This window comes from Thamnophis elegans, chromosome 1, assembly GCF_009769535.1.
Source record: "Thamnophis elegans isolate rThaEle1 chromosome 1, rThaEle1.pri, whole genome shotgun sequence".
NCBI lineage: Eukaryota > Metazoa > Chordata > Lepidosauria > Squamata > Colubridae > Thamnophis > Thamnophis elegans.
In genome coordinates, this window is record NC_045541.1 from 83,948,134 (window position 1) to 83,973,064 (window position 24,931).

General features: G+C 38.1%; 1 protein-coding gene across 11 annotated transcripts in view; it reads left to right on the forward strand.

Annotated features, from left to right (window-relative positions):
• The window catches only part of SOX6 (SRY-box transcription factor 6), a 469,113-nt gene that overhangs the window by 368,461 nt on the left and 75,721 nt on the right, over positions 1–24,931 (forward strand). For all 11 annotated transcript variants that reach the window (XM_032222712.1, XM_032222721.1, XM_032222668.1 and 8 more), the window contains one exon: positions 6,244–6,323. In XM_032222712.1, the coding sequence (XP_032078603.1) occupies positions 6,244–6,323 (80 nt within the window). The remainder of the gene's footprint in view (positions 1–6,243; positions 6,324–24,931) is intronic.

Sequence of the window (24,931 nt, forward strand, 5' to 3'; positions counted from 1 at the left end):
ATGAGATATATAAAGTAGACCTGCTACAAAGCCAGCATTTAACTGAGGAAGTCAAGCTATTGCTTATTGGATAATTTGACTCTTTTATAGCATAGTAAAAGCTGTAAAGTGAATGGTATGACCTCTTTGGTCATTGCTAATCCATAACAGTTTACTGTTAATTTAGTCCAGTCTAGGCATCATGTTAAGAGTATAAAATATGAGAGCAGATCTAATTGTAAGTGACTGGTATGCTAGAGGATCTCTGATTCAAATATCAGTCAGCACAGTAATCCTTAGTAGTTTTAAAAAGAAAAAGACAGGCTGTAAGATCCATGTGACTTTAATACAAACCTAGTTATGAGATATGCCATGCCACAATATGATAATTGTAGTAGAATATAATAAGTACCACGCAAAAGGATAATAACTTGTGGTCAGATTGGTCTATTTAATTATTTTTAAATAAATTGATTATGTGCTATCAAATCAGCAGTGAGTCTTAGCAATCACTTAAGTCGATTTTCTTCATGATAATCTATCCTTCACATGGTTCTTTAGTTCTTCTAACAGGATATTCATAACTACTGTAGCTGTGACTATGCATCTTACAGTTGGGTTTCCTCCTCTTCTCTTTCCTTTCTCCTTTCTTAGCATCAGAAAGAGAGCTAGTTGTTCGCACAATAAATATGGTAACACATATGCCTGAAATACAATAATTTGAGAATGATAATTTGTGTCTGGAGTCAGAACTCTAAATTGATTTATTTGATAATTCATTTTTGTTTTCTTGGATGATCGTGAAGTTTTTTCCAACACCAAATTTGAAAATATGCTTCCTATCCAACTTCTTCAAAATCCGATTTTCAATTCCATAAGGTGTCACAGGAAATACCATTGATCTTTGTAGATATAGACACATCATGGTATCTGATTTTTTCCAAGGTCTTCATCGTTGCTTTGGCAATTGCTAATCTTTCAGTATATTTCTTGATTGTTTGTTCCTTTACTCTTGATGGTTGATCCTAAAAGGCAGAATCATTTTACTGCAATTTCCAATTAGAACTGTCATATAAAGATTATTTTAGGGGCTATCTAAATCTTTCTATCCATTTTTCCCATTTGTAATATGGAGAGATTATTATTGATGTATCTTACGCAGTTGTCAACTAATTTTTTTAAAAAAAATTAGATTTCTTTCCAACATGACTTCATTTATAAACTTTAAGCATCTTTGTAAGTCTCAATTACATTATATAAATTGTAACCTTATTAAATTATATTGAATGAGTTATAAGCAAATTATTTCATGCTACCATTTCTGATAGTAATGCCCAATGAATCTTTCTTTTTAGCTAGATGTTTTTGATAGATCCTACAATTAATCCCCAACTTGCATCTATTCATTTAGCAACCATTCAAAGTTGGAAAATGGGAATTATAACCAGCCCTTGCAATCAACCATCACAATACACCCACAATCTTCTGTTCAAAATCTGGCCACTTGGGCAACCAGCATGTATTTATGATGAGTGCAGCATCCTGAGGTCATGTGTTGGCCATTTGCAATCTTTCCAGCCAACTTCCAACAAGCAAACTTCCTCAATGGAGGAAGGCTGCATTTACTTATTGATTTCATGATTCATTTAACAATTACAATGATTTGCTTAACAATCGGTGGGTTACTACTGGTTTGGATTGTTTTGGGTGAACCAGTAGTGGTTTGGCGGCCTGGGTTGCTGGAACCGGCAGCGATTCAGGCCTGCCACATCACTGAACTGATTCTCTGGGTGGTGCCATAGGCACCACCATCTTGTTTTTTGCTTTTGTGCATGCGCAGAACAATTTTTATTGCACTGCGCATGCGCATAAGCGAATTGGCATTGCCTGCTGGAACCCACCCCTGTTAGCAATCATGGCAGAACAAATAGTAAAATTGGGCATGACTTACTTAATAACCACCTTGCTTAGCAATGAAAAGTCTAGTCTCGATTGTGGACGTAAATTGAGGACTACCTATAACAGGGCTGGCATACTCGTGACCCACAGGCCAGATGTGTCATGCTCTGGCCATGGCCACGCCCAGTTTAGCGAAGGGAAAAAAGTTGTAAAACATCATGTGACGATATGAGTTTGACACCCCTGACCTATACTGAGAAAAAGAGTTAAGAGTTCTTCATAGTTTAAAATCATAGTCTGGGTCAAATTTGTAAACTTGTGTTGCTTTATGCAGGACTTTGGATTTGAGCAGACTGAATCTTATATCTTGATTGCAAACGACTACTACTGCTAGGACTCTCTTTGCAGTAATATAGCTTCATTTCCTTAGAAAATATCTAACAAACAAGATTCAGTTGAGATTCATTATGTTACGAGATAATCTGTAGATCCGTGTTTGTTAACCGTAGTCATTTTAAGATAAGTGGACTTCCTTCCAGAATTCCCCAGGCAGCACTGTAGGGGTATTCTGGGTGTTGAAGGCTACACATCTTAAAATGGCTAAGATTTAGAAACATTGCTATAGATGATACAGTGACTACACTATGGAAGTATGTACCTTCTGAAAAGTGTACTTGAAAGTTTTGAACTGCATACAGATTTTGAGACTGTGGAAGAAAACAAAGAAACACGGTTTGTTTGCAATTCAGATCAAAGGACTGAAAGCATTTGCTGCGTCCATCTTTTTAATAAGTATTGTGTATACTGACAAGTGAAACAGAAGTTGATGCATCATTTTGGATCTTAGAGTTACTAATGTGTATAAACACAATAAAAAAGCCAATATATAATCAACAGATAAGCTTAGAAGACTAGTTTGCAAAATAAAGAATGAAGGGTGGGAGGGGTTTTTTTTGTCTCTGTTCAAGCATTCGCCCACTAATCAAGGCTAGCATGTATCTATATGTACAATGAACTTGTTCTGACTTGTTTTGTCTGCCTTTATAAAATTAAAGAAGAATAGATCCTCACCCAAGCATTCCAAATATAAAAACAAATTTGGAAAAAAATTGCTACAACATGTTGAGCAATGGATTGTTAAAAAAGCTACTAAGAAACACATTGATCAATTATTTTTGTTAGGAAAAAAAGCATCTATTTCCTTTGTTGTTAGCCTCTTCCTCCAAAGAACAGGTACCTGCTTCAACTTTACTATTGTCAGCAAAACATTCATTGGTATGAAGGGTCATGCTTTGTTCTCCAAATAATACTATTATATAATGCAGTAGGATTATATGAAGACATAGGCTGCTCATTTTAGAATCCTCAGTTTTAATCCTAGAAAGGCTAACTTTCTGCTTAAAAGATTGGGGAGGAATGGAAGACACACAGTAATGAAATTAGCTGCCATCGGCATAAGGCAAAATTATAGCAGGTGAGCCAAAGAACACTCTCAGCTATGGCAGGGACCCTAATAACACATACTTTAACACACACACATACTCCAACCTACTTCAAACCTTAGAGTATACACACACACACACACACACACACACACACGGAAATGCTTTATTATGTATTAATACAAATAAAAGCAAGTTATATTGAAGTTAGAAAAAGATACAGAGGGAGGGAGAGAGAGAGAAAGGGAGAGTATTGTATGGAAAGGAAATGCATTATTAATTATATTTAAAGAAAGATTGCCTTGAAAATGTTTGGTAATGCACTCCCTGTGTAGATTTAAATGCTTATTGTTTTTCCATTTAAAGCAATGGAAATTTAATTCAATATTTTCTTGACAGTTTCTTTTTTTAAATGCTTATTTCCAAAGAAACATTATTTAACTTCTGATGATGATGCTTTATATTCAGAAAATATTGTTTAGTTTTCAAAGAAGATAAGCAGAATGAGCTAACCATAAAAAGACAAGGATGTTATACCATGAAGAAACAATTTGGTTTAGTTTAATTCTTTTTTTAAACCTACTGCAGACAAAAATCAACCTCATAGAAAAGGGGGAATAAGATTAGATTTTATGAATGTTATAAACTCCATAGGACACCAGCACAATGTAGGTTGGGAAAGGCATTGTAGCAATGTGCTCTGTATGCAATCAGAAGCCAATTGTTAGTGGACTGTGTACAAGCACATACTGTGCTCAATGATCTGATGAGGTATTATGGATATGATGCAGAGAGACCTTGTGGATTAGAACCTCACCATTTGTTTAAAAAGTGAAAGCAACTTAACATTTACACTGAGCTTGTCTGAAGAGTGGCTGCTCTTTGGATGGCAAGCTGAAGAGAGAGTATTTTCTTTACTCTTTTATTGCTTTCGGGAATTTATGGTATGGTTGAGAATTGAGCTGGGGTTGAGAACATGATGTATGTGCATGGGGGAATTCTCCATTCCTAAATTGCATTATCTTAAATCTTCTACACCACACCTATGTTATTAATTCTGTGTGTAATGTGAAAAAAGTTTATGCAAAACAAGTATATTATTATAAAACTTTTTAAAATGGAAGAGAAATAGCTTATTAAAATATAGCCTGGAGATAGTTTGTAACACTGATTTTAAATGAGAAAGCTTTATTGAAACATGGTTATTGTGCAATATACAGTATCAATCACTTAATATATATTTTATATACAATCATATATTTATATATAATCATATATTTTCATTTTTATATATATTATATTCTTACTCCTCTTTTCTACCCCTCTTTCCACTTTCAGCTTTAGTGAAGGGATTCAGGTTGTAGTTATAATGTGAAAGTATATTAAATAATTATATTCACACAGGCTACAGACTCCTATACTAGACATTTCTTATTTTAGGATCAGCTCTATTGTAATACTTTGAAATTACAGCATTATTGAACACTAAAATACACTAAATACACTAAAAACACTAAAATGGAGATAAATAATCCCTATATCTAACATGCAGTACAACCAGAGAATGGGATAATCAATATAACAGTATTGCAGTTGATAACTGAGTAAAGGTTTTGAAGAATGGAAAAACAGGATATTATTATGAACACATCTGAGAGTCCAGTTTCATAATCTACATGAATAAGGTTAAGAGTTTCACTGGCCTTCAGCTATATCCTTTCATTGATGGGAGGTCAGGATAGGTGATCCTCTTTTGGCTTGGCCCAAGGTAAAACCCAAAACAATACCCTTTTGTCTAGAGCTGGAGGAGCAGAAGCAACAATTTGATAGGCTGAAAAATGATATTTTGTGCATTGAGAGTTACCTGCTTCTTCCAGTTTCCAAGATAAGACAGTTTAGCTTATGGTAGTAGAGAAACTGATAGGAAAAGGTAAGAAGTCAAGAAAATCAACACAGGAGACCTGTTTGAGAGAAATTTTGCTAACCTCATGTGATTTCTAAAATTTTAACCAAATCCATAATGGATTTGGATTCCAGAATCTACATTCCAGAAAATGAAAAGTTTTCCCTGTGATTTGATATTCTATGGGATCCCTCCCAGTTGAATATGGAGAAAATGAGATCTTTATTGTATTTACAATCTAGGGTTTACTGTATTGTTGAATGTATCAATTCCAAGTATCACTTAAGTAAATTTCAGATATTTTGCTTTGAAGCATGAACATATTTTGCCTTTATACAGGAATATAATGAAATAATATATCAAAAAATTCACCCATAGAGAATAGCTGTTTACATAGGAACTGTAGATATTTTTTTTAATTGATTTGTCTGGTTTGTGTATGTGTGTGTGTGAACCCTAGCATCATGAGACAAAATTATGTCATAACTCCCAGAACTGAAAATTGCCTATGTTAGCTCATGTATACTAGGAAAGATATAAGTTGAAAAGATCAAAATAATATTCCTTAGAAGACTATACTGCTGTGCATAATAATTTATTGAAAACAGGTAACATCCTCTAACCAATATGTTAGTCCAAATAAGTGCAGCTAAAGACGTTTTAAATGGAATTGGTGCTTCCAGGAAGCAAGATTGGGCCTTTGTGCATTGTTTTGTGTCAAGGATCATTTGAAAAATTTCTAAACACAAAATTATTTTTCAATGCTGCTACATGAGCCTTAATAAGTGTGAGCATGCTTAGGTCTCAGCATTGCATTTTATGTTTTGCCAGTTTGCCTACTAGCGATCTGCTGAACAGAATTTCCAAGGCAGAGGTGCAAGTCTGTGCCCAACAATCCCCTTTTGTTTTTGCAGATGTTTAGGCTTAAAGCGGTGTTGTGGAGCTCAGGCCGTGTTTGTACTTGCATACTGCTATTCTCTGCTCATTGTCTAAACCTGTGTGCATTGTTCTTCTTGACAGGTGATAACTATCCTGTGCAGTTCATTCCATCAACAATGGCAGCTGCTGCTGCTTCTGGACTCAGCCCTTTACAGCTCCAGGTATGTGCCAGAATAAAAATATGTGGGCTCAAAGCCAGTACTTTAGTGGAAAACTGCTAACCAGCTGTATGCTAAGTAATGGCTTGAATGTTAAGTAATTTTTTAAGCACAGCCCCAGAAGGATTAACACCTTATGTACTAAATATGCTGCAAACAGAGCAGCATGTGTCAAGCTTGATGCTGGGAAATGCAGCCAACTTTGTATTTTTATCAATTACTTAATAATTTCTGGCACAATCCAATCTATGGTTAAGCGCTTTTAAGCCCATTGATTTGGTGTAAAAATTAAGCAGTCCTTTAAGTCTTGTCTTCAACTGAAAGGTGTTTCAAAGGTACTTAAATTGGAGAAAGGATGGAAGAAACAAGTAGCTTTTGGTGGAATTTAGATTCAAAATATTTTATTTCTCTTAAGCTTTTTCCAGATGTAGCCTGTATAGCTTTTGCTCCTTATAGTAGGTGTCTGAAAAATGTCGATTTCTCCTTCTTTTGGGCTTTGTAATGACTGTTTCCTAAACTGTAGACTTGCAGCTTCTGTATTTATGGAATCTCAGTCTTTCCATGCGTTAAGTTGGTTGGATGCCAGCAGCCATCAGGAGTCTGAGTTTGGTCCCTTGCTAGGTCATTTATTTATTTTTGTCATAGGGGGAACTAAATGTTGTGTGAAAATGATTTATATTCCAATTTATTATATAGCCTTTTAATATTCCCCAAGAAAAGGCACAATAGTGTCAAATAATGAAGTAGCAGTCAAAAGCTTATAAAGTGGGTGTGTTTAGCAATCATATTAGAGGTTTACCTTTTGGTTATTTAAATGTTGTAGCTAACACCTCTTGCAATTGTTATCAACCACAATTATAGTAGTATTAATTTAGTAGTGGCAAACATTGCAGTTTAGTTAGAGGAAAAATAGGCTTAATGCCATCTTGTTTGGATTACAGAATATTTTAAAACATTAAAAAAATCCAGCCTTAATGATTACATATTTTTTTAAGGATTCTGATAAATGAAAGGAGAAATTTGCTCAATTATCATTTTTAGTGCAGAATTGGATGGAATCTAAGAAAAGAGAAGCAGCACAAACATTGAAACCTGCTGGAGAAAAGTATATCTGAATTTAAGACTACAGATAAGAGAAACTGAGAAAAATCAGTTTACAGGCTTCTTATTACAAGGCAGTTCTGTTTCTGATAGGGTCGGGTATGGTGGCTATTGAGTGGACTAGGAGAAAACAACTGAAGAGTCCGCCTGTTTATCTACAACAATTCTCTAATTTGTATTATTGATCTACCACTTTCAATTGGAAATGGTTGAGGACAGCAATGAATAATCAAATGAGTATCCTACTTGTTTGTTTTAGGTCTATTTCAAAGGATATTTTCTTGTTCAGGTGTTCCCCTTTCACCTGGAGACACTTATATCTTTTCTTTCTGAGAAAGTTCTTCAAAAGAAGACTGAGGTTTTATAGCAGTTAGGGAAAAAGATCTGTAAGATATACTGGGAAGGTTTGGTAAACTGGATCTGCTGATCATATCTTATTTTCTTCTTTTGAAAGACTCCACTCTCATGTTATAGAAATAGCATAACACATATTGTATTGTGACACTATTGTATATCTAAGAAGAATTGAAGCAACACACACAGGCCCGAACACAATTATTCTTTCTGAAGAATTTGCTGAGATTGCTGATTGAACTCTTCCTAACAGCTATAGCTCTTTCAAAACTATGATATATAGGTTTCAGTGCTCTGAAAGGGATAACTAACCTATAGCATCCCGTAGCACACATAACAATGTCTTTCAACATGGTAGACAACTTGGTGCATTCCAGATATTGTGCTTTATATCTCCTAATCATTTCAGTATATCCAATGGCGAGGGATTGGGAACTGTAATATAAATATCTGGAAAGTCTAAGTTTTTTCAGAGATGAAAGTTAAGCAGTCTTTTGCCATGTATCCTAAAGAAGAGAAATGTGTGGTCCACTGAGTAATGCAGAAAACTATTATCTGTAAGCAAGTTGTAATTCATTCGTTCATTACTTGAGTTGTCCAAAATATTGCATGATCTAGATCATGTTCTGTATGACAGCATACTGAATTCTATTGAGTACAGTTCCTGATTAAAATAGGCATAACAAGCTATTGCCTAATCTGTGAGCCATTCAAAGTAGCAGTAAAGTAAAGGTAAAGGTTCTCGTCGCACATATGTGCTAGTCGTTCCCGACTCTAGGAGGCGGTGCTCATTTCCATTTCAAAGCCGAAGAGCCAGCTCTGTCTGAAGACGTCTCCGTAGTCATGTGGCCGGCATGACTAAATACTGAAGGCTCATGGAATGCTTTTACTTTCCCACCAAAGGTGGTTCCTATTTTTTCTACTTGCATTTTTACATGCTTTCAAACTGCTAGGTTGGCAGAAGCAGGGACAAGCAACGGGAACTCACTCCATTACATGGTGCTAGGGATTCATACTGCCAAGCTGCAACCTTTCTGATAGATAAGCTCAGAGTCTTAGCCTCTGAGCCGCCACATCCATATTCAAGTATTCTTTTTAAAGGCTTGTTTCCACTTTGCTTCAACAACAACAACTTGTGGAGGAAATTAGTTTGCGATGTATCCATTTTAAATATAAGGAATGAAAGACTGAAGAGTACATAGAAATTTATATGAGTCTAATCCACCTGTCTTTCTCATACTGATCTTCTTCATTATTTTATTACTCTTACAAGACCATGACTCCAGACGTGCAGACATTCTATCCTTAAAAGGAAAGGGATTTTGGGTGGGGGTGTGGAGAATAAGCATTAAATTTGAATTAATAATAAGTGGATGAAATTCTAATCACCCTATGACTACTTTCAGTGTTAAGGAATCACATCTGGGCTCATGTTGACAAATGGTCTCTTCCTCCCATCAGTGTTTGAATTAACTAATTAATCTATATTAATATACAATGAGAAGGTTCAGTTATATGACCCAGTGCAATAATCTTATAGCCATTCTCCCCTAGACTTAGAAAGGCTGAGTATATTGGGGGGTTTTCTCCTTCTATCCCACAAAGCAAAGGGGGAAAAAAAGCAGTGGTGTGGGTGTGTATACATGTATATAAAAGGGAGGGGGGGAAGGAAGAAAAACAAGAAAGAAAAAAAGGCAATTATGTTAAACAAATGTTCTTTAGAAGAGTGCATGGAGGCAGAGGGGAGGGTGAAAGAGTAAAACCAACCTATAGCTTCCCCTTTATCCCTGATGCCTCCCTGAGCAATTTGTCCTTCAAAGTTTATCACGTATAACATTAATGAGCCTTGGCAACTCTTAGTCCTGGTTGCAGCTGTACGCTGAAAGTTTTCATCATCAATGAAATTAAACAACACCCGCCACAAAAGCATGTCCAGCCGGCTTCTTTAACGTAACGACCTTTTGTTATACCACAGGGTGCAGATCCAAAGTATTGCTGAAGCATTGCAGTGCCTGCCTCAGGGGTACAATATTAGCGGTATGAAGCCAAAGAATGCTATTTTTAGTTGAACAGTTCGGCAGATGGAGGCAGGAATACTCATATATCTGAAGGTTGAGGGTTTGAACCATTAATTTTGATAATGTATTTAACCCTGGGAACAATCAGAAACTGTAACTCTAAGGTTACAATGCTTTTGACCTTTACAGAACAGAGGGCACTCGGTACAGTAAACAATATATTACATTTCTACTTATTCTAATTCTCTCACACATATAAATTTCAGGACAGGGTTGACATTTGCTTTCCTCAGCTATTTTCGTGCAGGCCCTTAAAGTAAGTAGAGAAGAATGTGCAGGAGAGAGGCCTCTGTAATGTGACAGTCATGTAAATATGGCCTTTAAATAGCCAAGGCATTAAATATAGCCTTTTATGAAGAAATATTATTCTCAAGAACCAGCATCTCATTTGTTCCTCCCTCTCCCCCCACCCCCACCCCGTGGAAAAGTTGGTATATGAGCCGTGTCTCTTTAGGCATTTCCTGTATATTGCTGTGAGCTTAAAGTGAATTTTATTGGGGTTAATGCTATGCAATAGGCTATTCTAGAGAAAAGGTTTGGCTTCAGCCTTTCATTGTGTAAATGGGTCATACCTGTTTGTGGCTTTGTAAAATGGGGCACACTCCACCACAGCAAATACAGCAGTTAGATATCACACAGCTTAAGTATTCCTAATTAAAGTATCTCCATGTGTCAGCATATTGGTAATGTTTTATTTTAATCCATTTATTTTGTTTATGAAACACTGACATATGTTTAGATTGTGAAATATATGAGCCTTAAAAATCACTTTATTGAACAAAATTAATTCCTACAATGCTGTCTGGGTAATGTGTTCAGTCACCCAGTCAGTCACTGGCGGGCCTGCCACTCTTAATGTTGCTTAGACACACTTTAACAGTTTTATCTGACATAACATTTCTCTGATGCAGCCAGCAATAATAATTTCCCCGCACAAATGCTAAACAGGGGTTTCCTTTATTTTTATTTGCAATCCAGTAAAGAATTGGGGTTTGGGGAGAAAGCGGAAAAAGAGATGGGAAGACTGCATAAAAGATTCAAGTAAGACCAATCAAAATTAAAACCAGCTTCCTACCTTTTCAAAGTTTGACACTGCAATTTGTTTTTCAGCAGGTAGATTTTCAGGTCAATGCTGTGAGTGACTGACTGTCAGCGGGAATTTCACCTAGACAAGTAATTTCACTTAGAGTATTAGTGACAGATTGCTCACTTCTTCGTATCACTAGAGAAAATAAACTTAATATTGTTACAGGCACAGTTTCTGTCTTCATTAGCCTTATAGAAACATTCTGCCTTGTACGTTCTTTCTCTCTCTCAACCCCTCCCCCCAATGAGTCTATTTTGCTATTATTTTAAACTAAATACTCCCGCTTATCATATCTCTGCTAAAGTGAATATTTTGCCAAGATTACCACTGTAAAAGACAGTCTGCTTGAATAAGCCTGTCCAAGTCAAATACAATTTCAAGTAGATTTGTTTCAGAAATGTACAGTGTAGTTCAGAGAGAACTTGCAGAATATTTCAATTTTTGAATGATAATCTCTTTGGACTCAGCCCGGTGAAAGTGACTTAGCTGTGAGTCACTTAAGTTTCATTTGGCTTCAGTGGGTCTATCTTTGATTTAGATCATTGACATCAGTGAGAGTTAGAGGTGGGACTGGTTATTCAAGGCCACCAACACAGTGGTTTTTTTCCAAATGTAACTTGGGGATATTTCTTGCCTCTATACTTGTACACTCAGCTGCAGTGGAGATGATCAGAATCAAGCTAACTGTGTTTGAGTAGGAAAAAGTGGAGAAAGGAGTTGTAATAAGAAGCTGGAATAAGCTTGAGTTAACTTCCTTCCTTCCTTCCTCCCTCCCTCCCTCCCTCCCTCCCTCCCTCCCTCCCTCCCTCCCTTCCTTCCTTCCTTCCTCCCTCCCTCCCTCCCTCCCTCCCTTCCTTCCTTCCTTCCTTCCTATATCTATCTATCTATCTATCTATCTATCTATCTATCTATCTATCTATCTATCTATCTATCTATCTATCTAATTTATATAACTACATCTCTCTGTTGGGTTCCAAAAACCGAGAGACATGCTGAGTTTCTTCTAAGCAGTTGCCTTTATTGTTCCTCACCTACAGCCAGAAATCTTTTCAAATTAAAGAAAAATAATTGCATAATTAAAGATAGAAGTCCTAAGGAGGAGCTATCTTGATTCTTTCCCTTCTGACCAAGCTAAACGTTGCTCTTGCTCTGGAATGCAGCCCATCCATTCTGTGAATCTGGATTACATTCCATCGCATCTACAAGCAAGTGACTCTGGGCAGTTTACAGAAAAAAACTGAAACAATAAGCTGGAAAAAAGATAGAATTTAATTGATAGAATTTAATTTCATTTTCCATTAATGCAACCTTCCCAACTCAAAATATGGTTTAAATTCAGCTCGGTTTCTAAACAAGCCATTTCCAAAATAACAGCTTAGCAAATTTATTTGACCAGAGTTAATTTTAAATCATTCTCTCTCATTCATAGACTCAAGCCAATTTTCATAGAGAATTAGTTAAAATATGTTAATGTGTTTCTTGGATTTTTTTCAGGCTCATCCCTGATGTGATAAACAATAATGGATATGTGTGAAACTTACCTTTCTGCTCTATTAGTGCTTTAAGTCATCATAATTAAGATTTTCTGACTGCATGGTTTCATACCAATCTATGGGGCCTGAAGGGATACAGTAGATTAAGTAACTCACATGGCTATTTCCCTGCAATAAATATGAGTACCTTGTGTGGAAAATTACTTACTTTTTAGGGACTCTGTTTCCATGCTCCCACATGAGCAATTATTCTTCAAGTGGAAATCATGAATGTATGTCTAGATGTGATCTGGACAATAGTGGAATTGTGAGTGGCTGTATGTAATTCTAGATCCTAGACTGGGCCTTTTCCAGTTCAAGATTACTGGATGGAATTATTGGATTTGAAATGTACTTTTTACCAAAACAAAAAGGTTTAATAATGAATTGGATTTAGAGATAAAATAAAAAGAATGATAATAATTATGATAATAATGCAATAATAGAAGTTTAGGATTTTAATATTTATGCTGGCTTTAGACAGTTACGAGAATGCAGACTGTGTTTTCCCCCTATCTCAAAAGAGGGCTATTGTAGCTTACTAGAACAAATCTCTTTCAAACCCAAAGACATTGACAATGTATAACATATGCTAATTCTTTTGGAGAAGTTTCAGACTAGCAAATTGAAAGATAATTAATGTTGATCTTAGCTTTGAATCTAACAGTTGGAATTTGGATGTTTCTGTATTACAAAATACAGTAGTAAACAAATTGCCTTCTGTTATTAACCTTTCATTAGTGAAAAATTAATTGGGTATAATGTGAACAATGATATTAAAAAAAATGCAGCAGAAAAAGATAGCAGACATCATTATGTATCCAGATTATGCCAAGGCTCTGATATTGCTTATGAAATAATTGTAACATTAATGACTATCTTTAACATGATTGTATGAGTAGAGTAGTCCATGATGTGTCAGTGAAGGAACCAGTATTGTGTGAGTGTCAAGGCATTTATAAAATTAAAAAAGAATGAAGAGACTCTTGATTATGTAAAACACGTACAAGGACACACTAGTCCTTGTCCAGTCCAGTGAGTTTTAAAACCTCTGAAAGTCTTTGCTTGTACCCAGCATTCCTCCTGCTAGTGAATGTCCAGATTAACTCCCCGAGGAATTGCCTTCACAGCGTTCTTGTACATTTCTGTGCCAGATGCTTTACAGACTTTGTGAACATTTTTGCTTGTGAAGTATCAAAAATAGCATACCTAAAAGAGCATTCAAAATTGTTTTCTGCCATATACAAAGCAGAATATTTAATTCTGTTCATATACAGGAACATTTATTACGATCAGAATGTGGTTATTTGAGCTTGAGTCATTGAATCCTGCGTCAAAAGAATAGTTTCCACATTTTAAAGATCTTAGCTAAGGATACATTGGCTTTTTCTTCCTTTTGTTTTCAGCTGTTATCCTCACATGCTATATTAGAGCTGTTCCCACAGATCATTTTAAGATAATTTTGTTGTCATTATTGCAGAGAGTCCTGAAAGGATTGGTCTGCATGCAGAACACCCTAGAAAGCCTTTTCAGTCCTACTTATAATCATAAAATTGAAGCCATTAACTAAATATATAAACTCCAAGTAAGTAAATAAATGCCATGAAAATTTAAACTCCAAATCACACATTCTGTAAACACAAGGAAAATCTAGGCTATATAGAATGTTCGCAGGAGGAAATATCCACCTCAATAAGCAATGGAAAAGGACGAGAAATTATAATTTCTCTGCTTTCTCAAATTATAAAATGAGAGCATCAGTATAAATGTAAACAATGGGATGACTGGTTTATAAATGAAAGAGTCAAGGTCTTGGTCAGTGGTGGATTTCATTTTTTTTTAGAACCTATTCTATAGGTGTGGCCTATTTTGTGGGAGTGGCTCAGTGGTCATGTGACTGGGTGGGAGTGGCTTGGTGGTTATATGACCAGGTTGGCATGGGCAAGTTGGAAAATGTGGTGAAACTCACTTAACAACGTTCTTGCTTAGCGACCAAAATTTTGGGCTTAATTGTGATCATAAGCTTTCTTTCTTTCTTTTTTTCTTCCTTCCTTCCTTCCTTCCTTCCTTCCTTCCTTCCTTCCTTCCTTCTTTCTTTCTTTCTTTCTTTTTTCTTTATTTTGTCTCTATCACCCACTTTCTTTCTTTCCCTTCCTTCCTCCCTTCTTTCTTGTCCCTCTCTCTCCAACTTTTTTCTTTCTCTTTCCTTCTTTCTCTTTCTCATTCTTTCTTACTCTCTCTCTCTCATACACACACAACCATTTCCCTCATGTCTGCCACTGACAGCTCTCAAAGAGAAGGAAGGACTCCTGCCTAGGGAAGGGGCTGGACTAGATTACCTCCATGTTCCCTTGCATCCCTCTATGTTCTCTGTCCCATTTAGTCACAAACAGCCCCATTCACTTTAAAGTTGGTCGCAAACTCCACTCACCCTGCGCGCACCCTGGTCCCACCCAAGGAGGCGAGCTGTGGGGCGTGGGAAAGGAGTCTGTGGCTGTGTCTCTTGATCTTCTTCCCCACCTCGGTTCTGCAGGTGGGAGGTGCTGCTGATGAGGTGGCACGGCCGTGGCAGCGGTGGTGGGGAGTTGGGGCGCTGCCCACCAAGCAGTGTGACCCACAGCAAGCCCAGGAGCAGTAGGTGCCAACATGGGCTCCCCCTCAGGCCAGCGGCCAGGCATACAGAAGGGGACGCAGCAGCAGCGAGAGCAGCCTAGTGGGGGCAGCACTTTGGTGGGTGGTTTGGGAAGGAAGGAATGAAGAACAGCTGAGCTGAGGGGGGAAAAAAGCTCTGCTGGGTGGGGGAGCAGGGTGGGTTGCTCCATGGCGGGCCAGTCCCACCACCGTGGAGCCTTTTATTATTTTTTCTCTTCCCCTCATGAGAGTCACGTCAACAGCAGCGGTGACAGGAGGAGCAACAGCCTGGTGTGCTCTCCCAATCCAGCCTGCCTGAGGAACAGGAGGGGAGTTCGGCTGTTTGAAAAGCCTTGCATGGAACTCCTCTCCTGTTCCTTCTTCTCCTGTTTGAACAAGCCACATAGAGCGCACTGCCTTATCTTTCACAGCCACCTTGTTTCCAGTTGGGGCAGGGATCCATGGAGAGGGAGGGAAAAGACGGATTTCTTCTCCCCCAATTGGAAATGAGGTGGCTGTCAAAGACAAGGGAGCATGCCCCACATGGCTTGTTCAAACAGCAGAAGAAGGAACAGGAGGGAAGTTCAGCTGTTTGAAAAGCCCCGCATGGAAATCCTTTCCTGTTCCTTCTTCTGCTGTTTGAACAAGCCACGCGGAGTGTGCTGCCTTGTCTTTCACAGCCGCCTCATTTCCAATTGGGGCGGGGATCCATGGAGAGGGAGGAAAAGATGGATTTCTCCCCCCCAATTGAACAAGCCATGCAGGGTGCGCTCACTTGTCTTGGCAGCCGCCTTGTTTCCAATGGGGAGGGGAAGAAATCCATCTTTTCCCTCTCTCTCCCTGGATCCCCACCCCAATCTGAAATGAGGTGGCTGTGAAAGACAAGGGAGCACGCTCCACATGGCTTGTTCAAACAGCAGAAGAAGGAACAGGAGGGGAGGATTTGTTGGAGAAGCCCATGGGCCACGCTGCTGTCTCCTCTGACAGCCACCTCGTTTCCAATGAGGGGAATCCATGTGATTTCTTTCTTCTGCATGGATTCCCCACCACCTTCATTGGAAATGAGGCGGCTAACAGAGAGAAGAGGGTACTGCACACCACATGGGCTTGTTGGGGGCCTCCGGAAGAACCAGTACAATAAGGCACGCTAAATTTCATCAACTGGTACACCCGTACTGGTCTGTACTGGCTGAAACCCACCCCTGGTCTTGGTTTATTGAGATATCTCAGTGGTACATACAGATTGATAAAAGTGGTGTCAAAACAATTATTCCCAATTCATTTGTTTTTTTCCAGATTTGATGTTCTGCCTCAAATTTGTATTTGAGGCAGAACCTCCTTCTGTGTAAGCCTCTCAATATAAAGATGAGTAAAGAAAGTTTTATTAGGGCAAGACAGAGGTGCTCTTGTCCAGTCGAAAGATTCATGTTGGCAGCTGTGATGTGCTTAATTCAGTCTTGAATTTGGATGCCCAAGTTTTGGCAATGGCTGTTTGCATAGCTCAGGCAATGTGCCAATTTTATCTGTTCCTGGAGATAGTACATTTACATATTATATTTGGCCCTGGTGATACATAGCTTAGCTGCATTCCATTGGGCTACTGTAATGCACTTTGCATAGGACTATTTTTTAAGTGTTTGGAAAATTCAGCTGATCCAGAAGGCTGTAGCCAGACAGACAGAAAGAACATGTGACTGGCTCCCTTGTTGAAACAACCTCAGTGGCCACCAGTCTATTTCTAGACACAATTAAAAGTGCTGGTTATGATTTATAAAGCCCAGTACAACTTGGGAACAAAGTATTTTGGGGGGGGGATTCTCATGTGACTCTGCCCAGGCTTTAAGTTCTTCAGAAAAGATTCTTTCCTCTGTCGCACAAGCATTGGATACACATTTGATAGTGACTTGAAAGAAGGCCTTTTCAGTAACTTCTCCCAGATTGAACATCCTTGCCAAGAGAAATCAGATTAGCTTGGCTGTCTTTCCGCTGGCAAAGATGTGTTTATTCAGTCAGGCTTTGGGTGTTTTAGCTAATTAGTCACTAAAGTGTTTTCATTTGAGTCTTTATTTGTTACATTTTAATATTTTTATTATGCCTTTGTTATTTTAATCTCTCCCCCCCCCCCGGATATCTATCCTGAGTGATGCTTTTGGTGAAAAAAGATGCAAGTAAACTAGCTTATTGACAAAATCCAAAATGAGAGTAACAATAAATGGATAGCTTTATGTAAGTGATTATCATTGTTAAAATGGAAAAATGTGGTTTTAAGTAAAAAAGAAGCATACTGATGTTGACAGATTACAGAAAAAGATTAGTGGAATTCCAGTACAAGTACAATGTTCTTGTTCTCATTGATACCCTGTCAAATTCAATGACATAGAAGAAAAAACAAAACTAGTTGGAAGATCACATATGCTATTTTGTTATCCATATTTAGCTACCTATTCATTGGGTGGATAAAAATGGTTGATCATGAATTACTTTGAAAATCAAAGGCAATAAACATTGATTAACTTTTTGATTTTAAAGAATTATGTTTGCTTTCCCTGTTTCAATTTCTTTACATTGGAGTAAGGTCTATTGTATGTAAAGGAGTAGGATTTAGCACTATACTGTGCATTTTCTGTAGGTAATGTCACTGAATGATTTCTAGGTTGGAATTATTTAAAAGTTGAAGTTGCACACCACGTTTGATTGCCTAGTTTAGAAACAATGCATACCAGACTTTCCCTTGATCCTTTATTTTCTCTGCCACACAAATGCTACACTTTACATATAATAAGTTTACCTATCAAGTGACACTGCAACCTCAGTGGGGAAAACCTTTTTTTAATGATATGTTAATTGAATGGGATGCTAGAATGGCTCTTTTTCCCAGAAGTGCCCCAGCTGAGTGATAAAACTTCTCCTGATCAGTAGAGCCAGCAGATTTTTATAATATACCTATCTGGTGGATTCAGTTCCTGCTAGTGAAAAATACCACAGCAGTTGCAAGCTATCTTACAAATTAGAGCCAATAGCTATAGAAATAGCTACAGATATATTCATAACTATATTATGAATACCGAAATTTTGTCTCTGATGCTGTCAGATTTTATATACATTAATTTATTTCCCTTTGTATATGCAACCTAAGTGATAGGTTATCTAATTTCATTTTCTCAGTTTATATTAGCAAGATGTATTCCAGAAAAAGCAAAAATAAAAAGTCTATGGAGATTCTCAATTGGACTGTCTTGTTTTTTTTTCCTTGAAAACATTTTGCTTCTCATCCAAGAAAGTTATTCAGTTTTTCTTACTCAACTGTTAATGTTACTGTGGCCATCAAACCGTAAGCCTAACTAACCCTTCAAACTTTGTCATGGGTTGACTTGAAATTTGAATTTGTTGTCAGTGGAAATTTACTGATCTGACCTACAGTAAAGTGGCAAGTACAGATTCAGGGCTTGTGAGGGTAACCTGTTCCCCTGAAGAGTTGCTAGAGAAAAAGTGGTAATTGAGGGATGAAATTGAGGAGGCAAAGAGCAGGGGGGGGGTGGACTCTAAGGAGAAAGCAGTATCAATTAGACTTACCATAGTATATCAGTTACATAAAGGAAATGGAAACAAAAAATCCAAGCAGAGGATTTTTTACCAGAATGTGCAAAAGTATAGATGCCACATCTCACCTGTATCCCTCTTTCACTATTCTGAAATACTTTTTTCATATGCTTTCATCCTTATATGGGAAGGCACTCACAGCGACATGCTTAGATGCTTTGCCCTCAATAGTATCGATTATTGAGAAAACTCAATAATATACCCTGTCCAGAGCACTATATTCAGATACTGAACCTGAAATATCCTGTCTGTCACCATTGGAGGAAGGAGTTAGTTTCACCTCTAATCACAAATTACCGATACTTGTCCCAACACCGGCTGTGTGATTTCTATTAAATGAGCACAATCACAAAGATTTTAGGAAGGCGGTTAAATTCTGTGCAATATAGCAGTCAGACATAGACTATTGTAAGCCAGTGTAGAAATTGTACTCAGCAAAGGTTGCTACATGAGACATGGGGGGGAGGGGGATGCCAATTTTCATTAAAAAAAAAAACCATTCAAACACTGAGTGACATGGAAATTTACATAGGAAGAGACTGAGATAAGGACATAACAATATTTGGAATATTTTTTTAAAAAATGTTTTGGGGGGTATGAATCTCTACTCGGAATGGTTTACAAGAGAGCCGAGGTGGCGCAGTGGTTAGGGTACTGCAGGCCACTTCTGCTGACTGTTATCTGCAGTTCGGCGGTTCAAATCTCACCGGCTGAGGGTTGACTCAGCCTTCCATCCTTCTGAGGTGGGTGAAATGAGGACCCAGACTGTGGGGGCGATATGCTGACTCTGTAAACCACTTAGAGAGGGCTGAAAGCCCTATGAAGCAGTATATAAGTCTAACTGCTATTGCTATTGCTACAAGGACACCTGGCCAGAAACCATCAAATTTGAATGTAGGTAAGTTTAGGTTCTATTGTAATCAGATAGGTTGTATTATAATATAAGGTTTTCTCTCTCTCTCTTTTTTGATCTTTGGCTGTAAACGAGGATATTAAAATTTGGCTTAACCAGTTTAAGTAACTAAAATGTCTTTATCATCATATAAAACAGAATATGCTATAAGGACTGACAGTGAGAATAATCACACAGGGGAGTGGGTGAAAAGTCAGGCCAAGGAAGGCACAGATGAGGAAGATACATGTAAAGAATGCATTCTATGAACCTGCACTTATTTTAACTTTTAGAATGATTTTGTTAAAATGTGAACAAGCAAGCACTAAGATTATAAACTTTTAACTAGATATGAGCAATACAAATAATAATACTTTGGGCTCATTTAGAATAGCAGCTCTGATCGATTGCTTCTAAAGCACTGTGTTAGGCTTTAGTTTATCCCCTCAGCAAGACTTGTAAGTATTGTCATTACTATGCCCATTTTATAAATGATTTGTGGAAATTGGCGGCTTGTCTAAGGTCACTGATTGAGCCCGTCTGAAGAATTGTTGACTTCCTATTCAGATATATTTTAGATTCTGCCTTTTCTCATGCCCCTTAACAGCCTTTTTCTTTTCTTACAGATGAAAGGGAGGGGATGGTTCCTAGTAATTTTAAAGCTCTTAAGCAACTTAACTGAAAGCCACTATAAACACATAAAAAAGCATATGGTCACTCAGCTGAATGTTTGTTGCCTACGGAACACGAGCCTTTCAAACCATTTAGATGCGGAATCTGGTTTTAATCTTACTATTCCAAATCCCTCATTTAGGGTGACAAGAAAGGTTAACCAATACTAATTAAAATAAAGCAAGTTAACCAGCAGGCTAAGTGATAGTAAACTCTCTCTCTCTCTCTGTCTTTCTCTCTCTCTGTCTCTGTCTCTCTCTGTCTCTGTCTCTGTCTGTCTCTCTCTCTCTATCTGTCTGTCTGTCTGTCTCTCTCTGTGTGTGTGTGTTTGCGTGTGTGTGTTAGAACAATGATGGGAGGTTGACATTTCAGGCTATTTCTTTGCAAGAGAATCTCTTCTTTAAAAATAGATAGTACATGCCGTTCATCGAAAGGTTGGGTTTTGCTTTTAGGAAAACAATGTGAGAACGGGAGGAAATTAAAAAGCATTCTGCATATCACTTCATAAAACCCCAGTGAAATGGGGGAAATTTCCACACTTCAGTTCCATCCTATTTCTATTCCCTAGCTTGCACCTTGGTCTCGGTGTATTCAGCATGTTGAATGCCAGGAGCTGAAGCAGCTGTTAAGCCATACTGGAAGGAAGCAGCCTGATGCATCCAGGACCTGGCTTTTCCTCTTGACATCTGGATGCTACTGGATTGTGAAGGCTGCCTGAGGCCAAGAGGCTGCAGGAGCCTTGCGGCTGTGAGTATAGGGTCTTTGCTGCTCTTTAAGTGATTAGGGCACTGAAGCAGCAATAATGCTGAATTATCGCTTGATTGCTTACTTCTAAGGGATCTTGGGACAAAGAGATAGTCAAGGTGGAGTATTTACAGGAAAGTCATGTTCACAAAGACAAGGCTAATTGCTGTGTGTTTAAAATAAAGCCTCTCAACTTGGTTTAATCCTTAGATAGTTTTGAACATGGGGTTGGTGGCATTGGGGGGGGGGAGGGACCCAGATTCCCCTTTTTGTTTCTTTTTCCTAGCAAAGCAGTAAACAAAATCTTCAGAGGAAATCCAGATACTCATGTGAAAGCATTAGAGTGAAGAAAAGACAAAATTTCAGTTAATCCTCAAGGACAAACAGATAGCAAAATCGGACAACAGGAAATTCAAGGTGTATTGATATTTGCACCAACAGGAGAGGGACTAAAAGTGTAAGAGTTGTAACAGCAGCAGAAACATGTGCAAGAACATTGCTTCACCTTATTGAATGGAAACAGTTGAAGGGCACCAGCACTTTCCTTTTTTGACGGGTTGTTATTTAAAAAAAATGAATCCTTTGCAAAATAAAATAGCATTTAAAAATCAAACAGGGGAAGTTGTATTTCCCACCCTGCTACGCTCTTCTGCGTATAATGCATTGAAAACAATATGTAATTAAAAATGGTCTCCCTGACAGATATTCCCCACCCCCAATTTGAATAATAGTGATTCTGTATTGAAGACCAATTTGTGGCTCTCAGTTAACCTCTACTATTCTAAGGGGGTTATATTATATTAACACTGACTAAAGGCCTGACCTAAGAGGCAACCTAAAATGATTGAACTGCAGTTTCATAGCCAGAGTGTAGTCAGCTGGGAGAGTAGTGGGGGGGAGGAATTAGAAACCACCATTTACTGAAAAATTCTTTCCAACTAAGCTGTATTTCAATGGACCATTTAATGCTCAGATGGACAAAGGTATTACTTCAGTCATTGAGTTGTATCAAACCCTTTCTCAGAGGCCCTGTTTTTTTTTTTAAAAAAAAAACTCTACAGGAAAAGCAGTATTCACAACAGAGCAGCACTCAGCCTGTTGGAAAAAAGAAAAAAAAAGTGAAATGAGGTGAGACCTAGTGACCAAGTTACTGTGTACTTTTGCCGCCTCTACAAATGGGTTCATAAGAGATCTGCAGTTCTGATTTTAGGACCATCATACAGCATTCAGCACAATGTTACCTCCATTTCCATCAGTGATGGGTTTCAAAAATTTTTAGAACCTCTTCTGTAGGTATGGCCTGCTTTGTGGGAGTGGCTTGCTGGCCATGTGACTGGGTGGGAGTGGCTTGACAGCCATGTGACCGGGTGGGCGTGGGCAACTTGTAAAATGTGGTGAAACTCACTTAACAACGCTCTTGCTTAGCAACCAAAATGTTGGCTCAGAAACTCTGGCATTTGAAGCACGCAAGTCTTAAAGCTGTCAAGTTACAAGACCCTTGCACCCATAACCCTTTAGGAAAAAAACCCAGGAGTGTTCAAACTTGACAGCTTTAAGACTGGTGGACTTCAACTCCCAGAATTCCTCCTCTCGCTCTTCATCTTGATGATGTGCAGACGGGCGGGGGGGAGGGAGCTGGAACTGGTTCTAAACAGCACTGTAGATTTGTGGAACCTCTTCTATAGAAGAGTTAGAACTGGCAGAAACCCACCCTGACTTCCATCCACCTGTTTATTACTTTGTCTCTTTCATGTTTCCTATATTAACTAGGTCTATGTATAGGTCTCTAGGTACTGATGGGAACAACCAATATTTCTATTTGCCAAACTATTTTTCTCCCTTGCTTCTTCTGGCTTTTCTTAAAGCTGACTTTAGACATTCTTGTTCAGATTGCTGTGAGTTGGGGATAGATTAGACACAGGCATGAAATTCTCTTACCTTTGCTACCAGTTCAGAACCGGGAGCGCGTGCATGCGCAGAACTTTCTACGCATGCACAGAACATCTTGGCAGGTGGGTGGAGCCTCATGCCGCCACCACTACCGGTTTGCCCAAACTGGGGCGAACCGTGCTCAGTCTGGAGTGGAGCCAATGCTGAACCTGAATTATGAGCTTCCCTTCTGTGCAGACAAGTGCCTCTTCGGTTTTACATTGCTTTGATTGTTTGCTTTCTTATTCTCTTTTCTTCTGCCCTTTTTTCATTATTCCTTCTTGTGGCCTCCTGAATAGAAACCAAAGATATAACATTTTTGTTTTTGTGTATATAATAGATCTACATGCTTATCTGTACTCTTAGGGATTCGTATGGCCAAAATATTTTCATATCGTACTATAACATTAACCAACATCTAGTTTTTTTAAATAACACAACTATTTCAAACAATTTCCATTCTGTAGAGCATACACATTTTTATCAATTTAAATATGTTACAAGAAATAAACATCATTGCTGGTGCAATTTTGTAGACTTCAACAATTGTAACAAAACAATTGTTTTATTTCAGATGCAAAATGAGTTCTCTTCATGTAAAGACCATATGCCAAATTCTTGTGATAGCTGCAGGGTCTGGCAGCTGTTTATGGTTTATCCAAGTGGATAAGTGTGCTTTTGGGGTGCACTTTTGATTTTATAGTAAACTGGTTGTGAACAGGTAATTCAAGGAAGTTATAGTTAAACATTATAATTGAATCTGTCCTGTGTAATTTGGCTGTTCTCAGGGAGCACAATACCTCTCAATTTACTCTGTCAAAGTTGCAATTAAAAAAAAATATTGCATCCCTCTGTTGAATATCACACTGTGTACATAAGCCATAGAAGAGGTGCTGCTGTTGTTTATTCTCTGGCTATGGATGAAATGGTTCTGATGCTCTTTTACCCAGAACCCTTTCACATTCATTTTGAGGGATGCACATTTCATTATGCAGGCAGAACTAGCACTGGGAAAACTACTTACATAAGATTGAATGCATAATTCAGATACCATATAAAATGACTGTTGTATAGTTAGCATCTTTCAGAGGTGGTATTCAGCAGGTTCTGACCAGTTCTGGAGAACTGGTAACAGAAATACTGAGTAGTTCGGAGAACCGGTAAACGCCACCTCTGACTGTTCCTGCCCCCATCTATTCTCTGCCTCCCGAGTCCCAGCTGATTGGGAGGGAATGGGGATTTTGCAGTAACTTTCTCCTGGAGTGGGATGGGAATGGAGATTTTACAGTATCTTTCCCCTGCCACACCCACCAAGCTATGCCGCGCCCACCAAGCCATGCCCACAGAACTGGTAGTAAAAAAAATTGAATCCTGTACATCTTTGCATATGTACAGCTAAGGAGCCAGGCAATATATTTTGTAATCTTTTATGTGAGGAAATGCAGATTTATTAGCCCTAATATAATAATTGTGAAGGTAGAGTTCCATGTCTATTGTCCTCTTTTTATGGCACTTCAAAAGAAAGTCAGAGTATAATGTTTTTGCCCCCTTTCTATTCTATGTCAGCAGTACAAAAAACTGTGTGGAAGTGTATTTGTTTCCTGATGCCAGTATATCTTCAACAAGTACTGCACTGCATGTTATCTGGGGAGGAAAAGTGATAATGTCCTAGAGTTGATTGAAGTATTTCATTCTGACTAATTCTGATACAGGCTGTTCTGGTCTGAAACATCTGGATTAGAGAATCATATTTCAGGACAATCAACTCTGATTCGAGACTAACTTGACTCAAACTTTTCAGGCAGATCAGAATATAGCCATCATCAGAATCTCTACATGTAATATTCTCCTGCAATTTGTGGTAAAAAAAATCTATCTGGACAGGTAATACTGTATTCTTGCTTCAAAAAAGAGAGAATTGAGAAGAGAAACTCATGCATGATGGAATTTCTGCCTCATTTTTGTTATTACATATGTGATGGAAAAGAAGC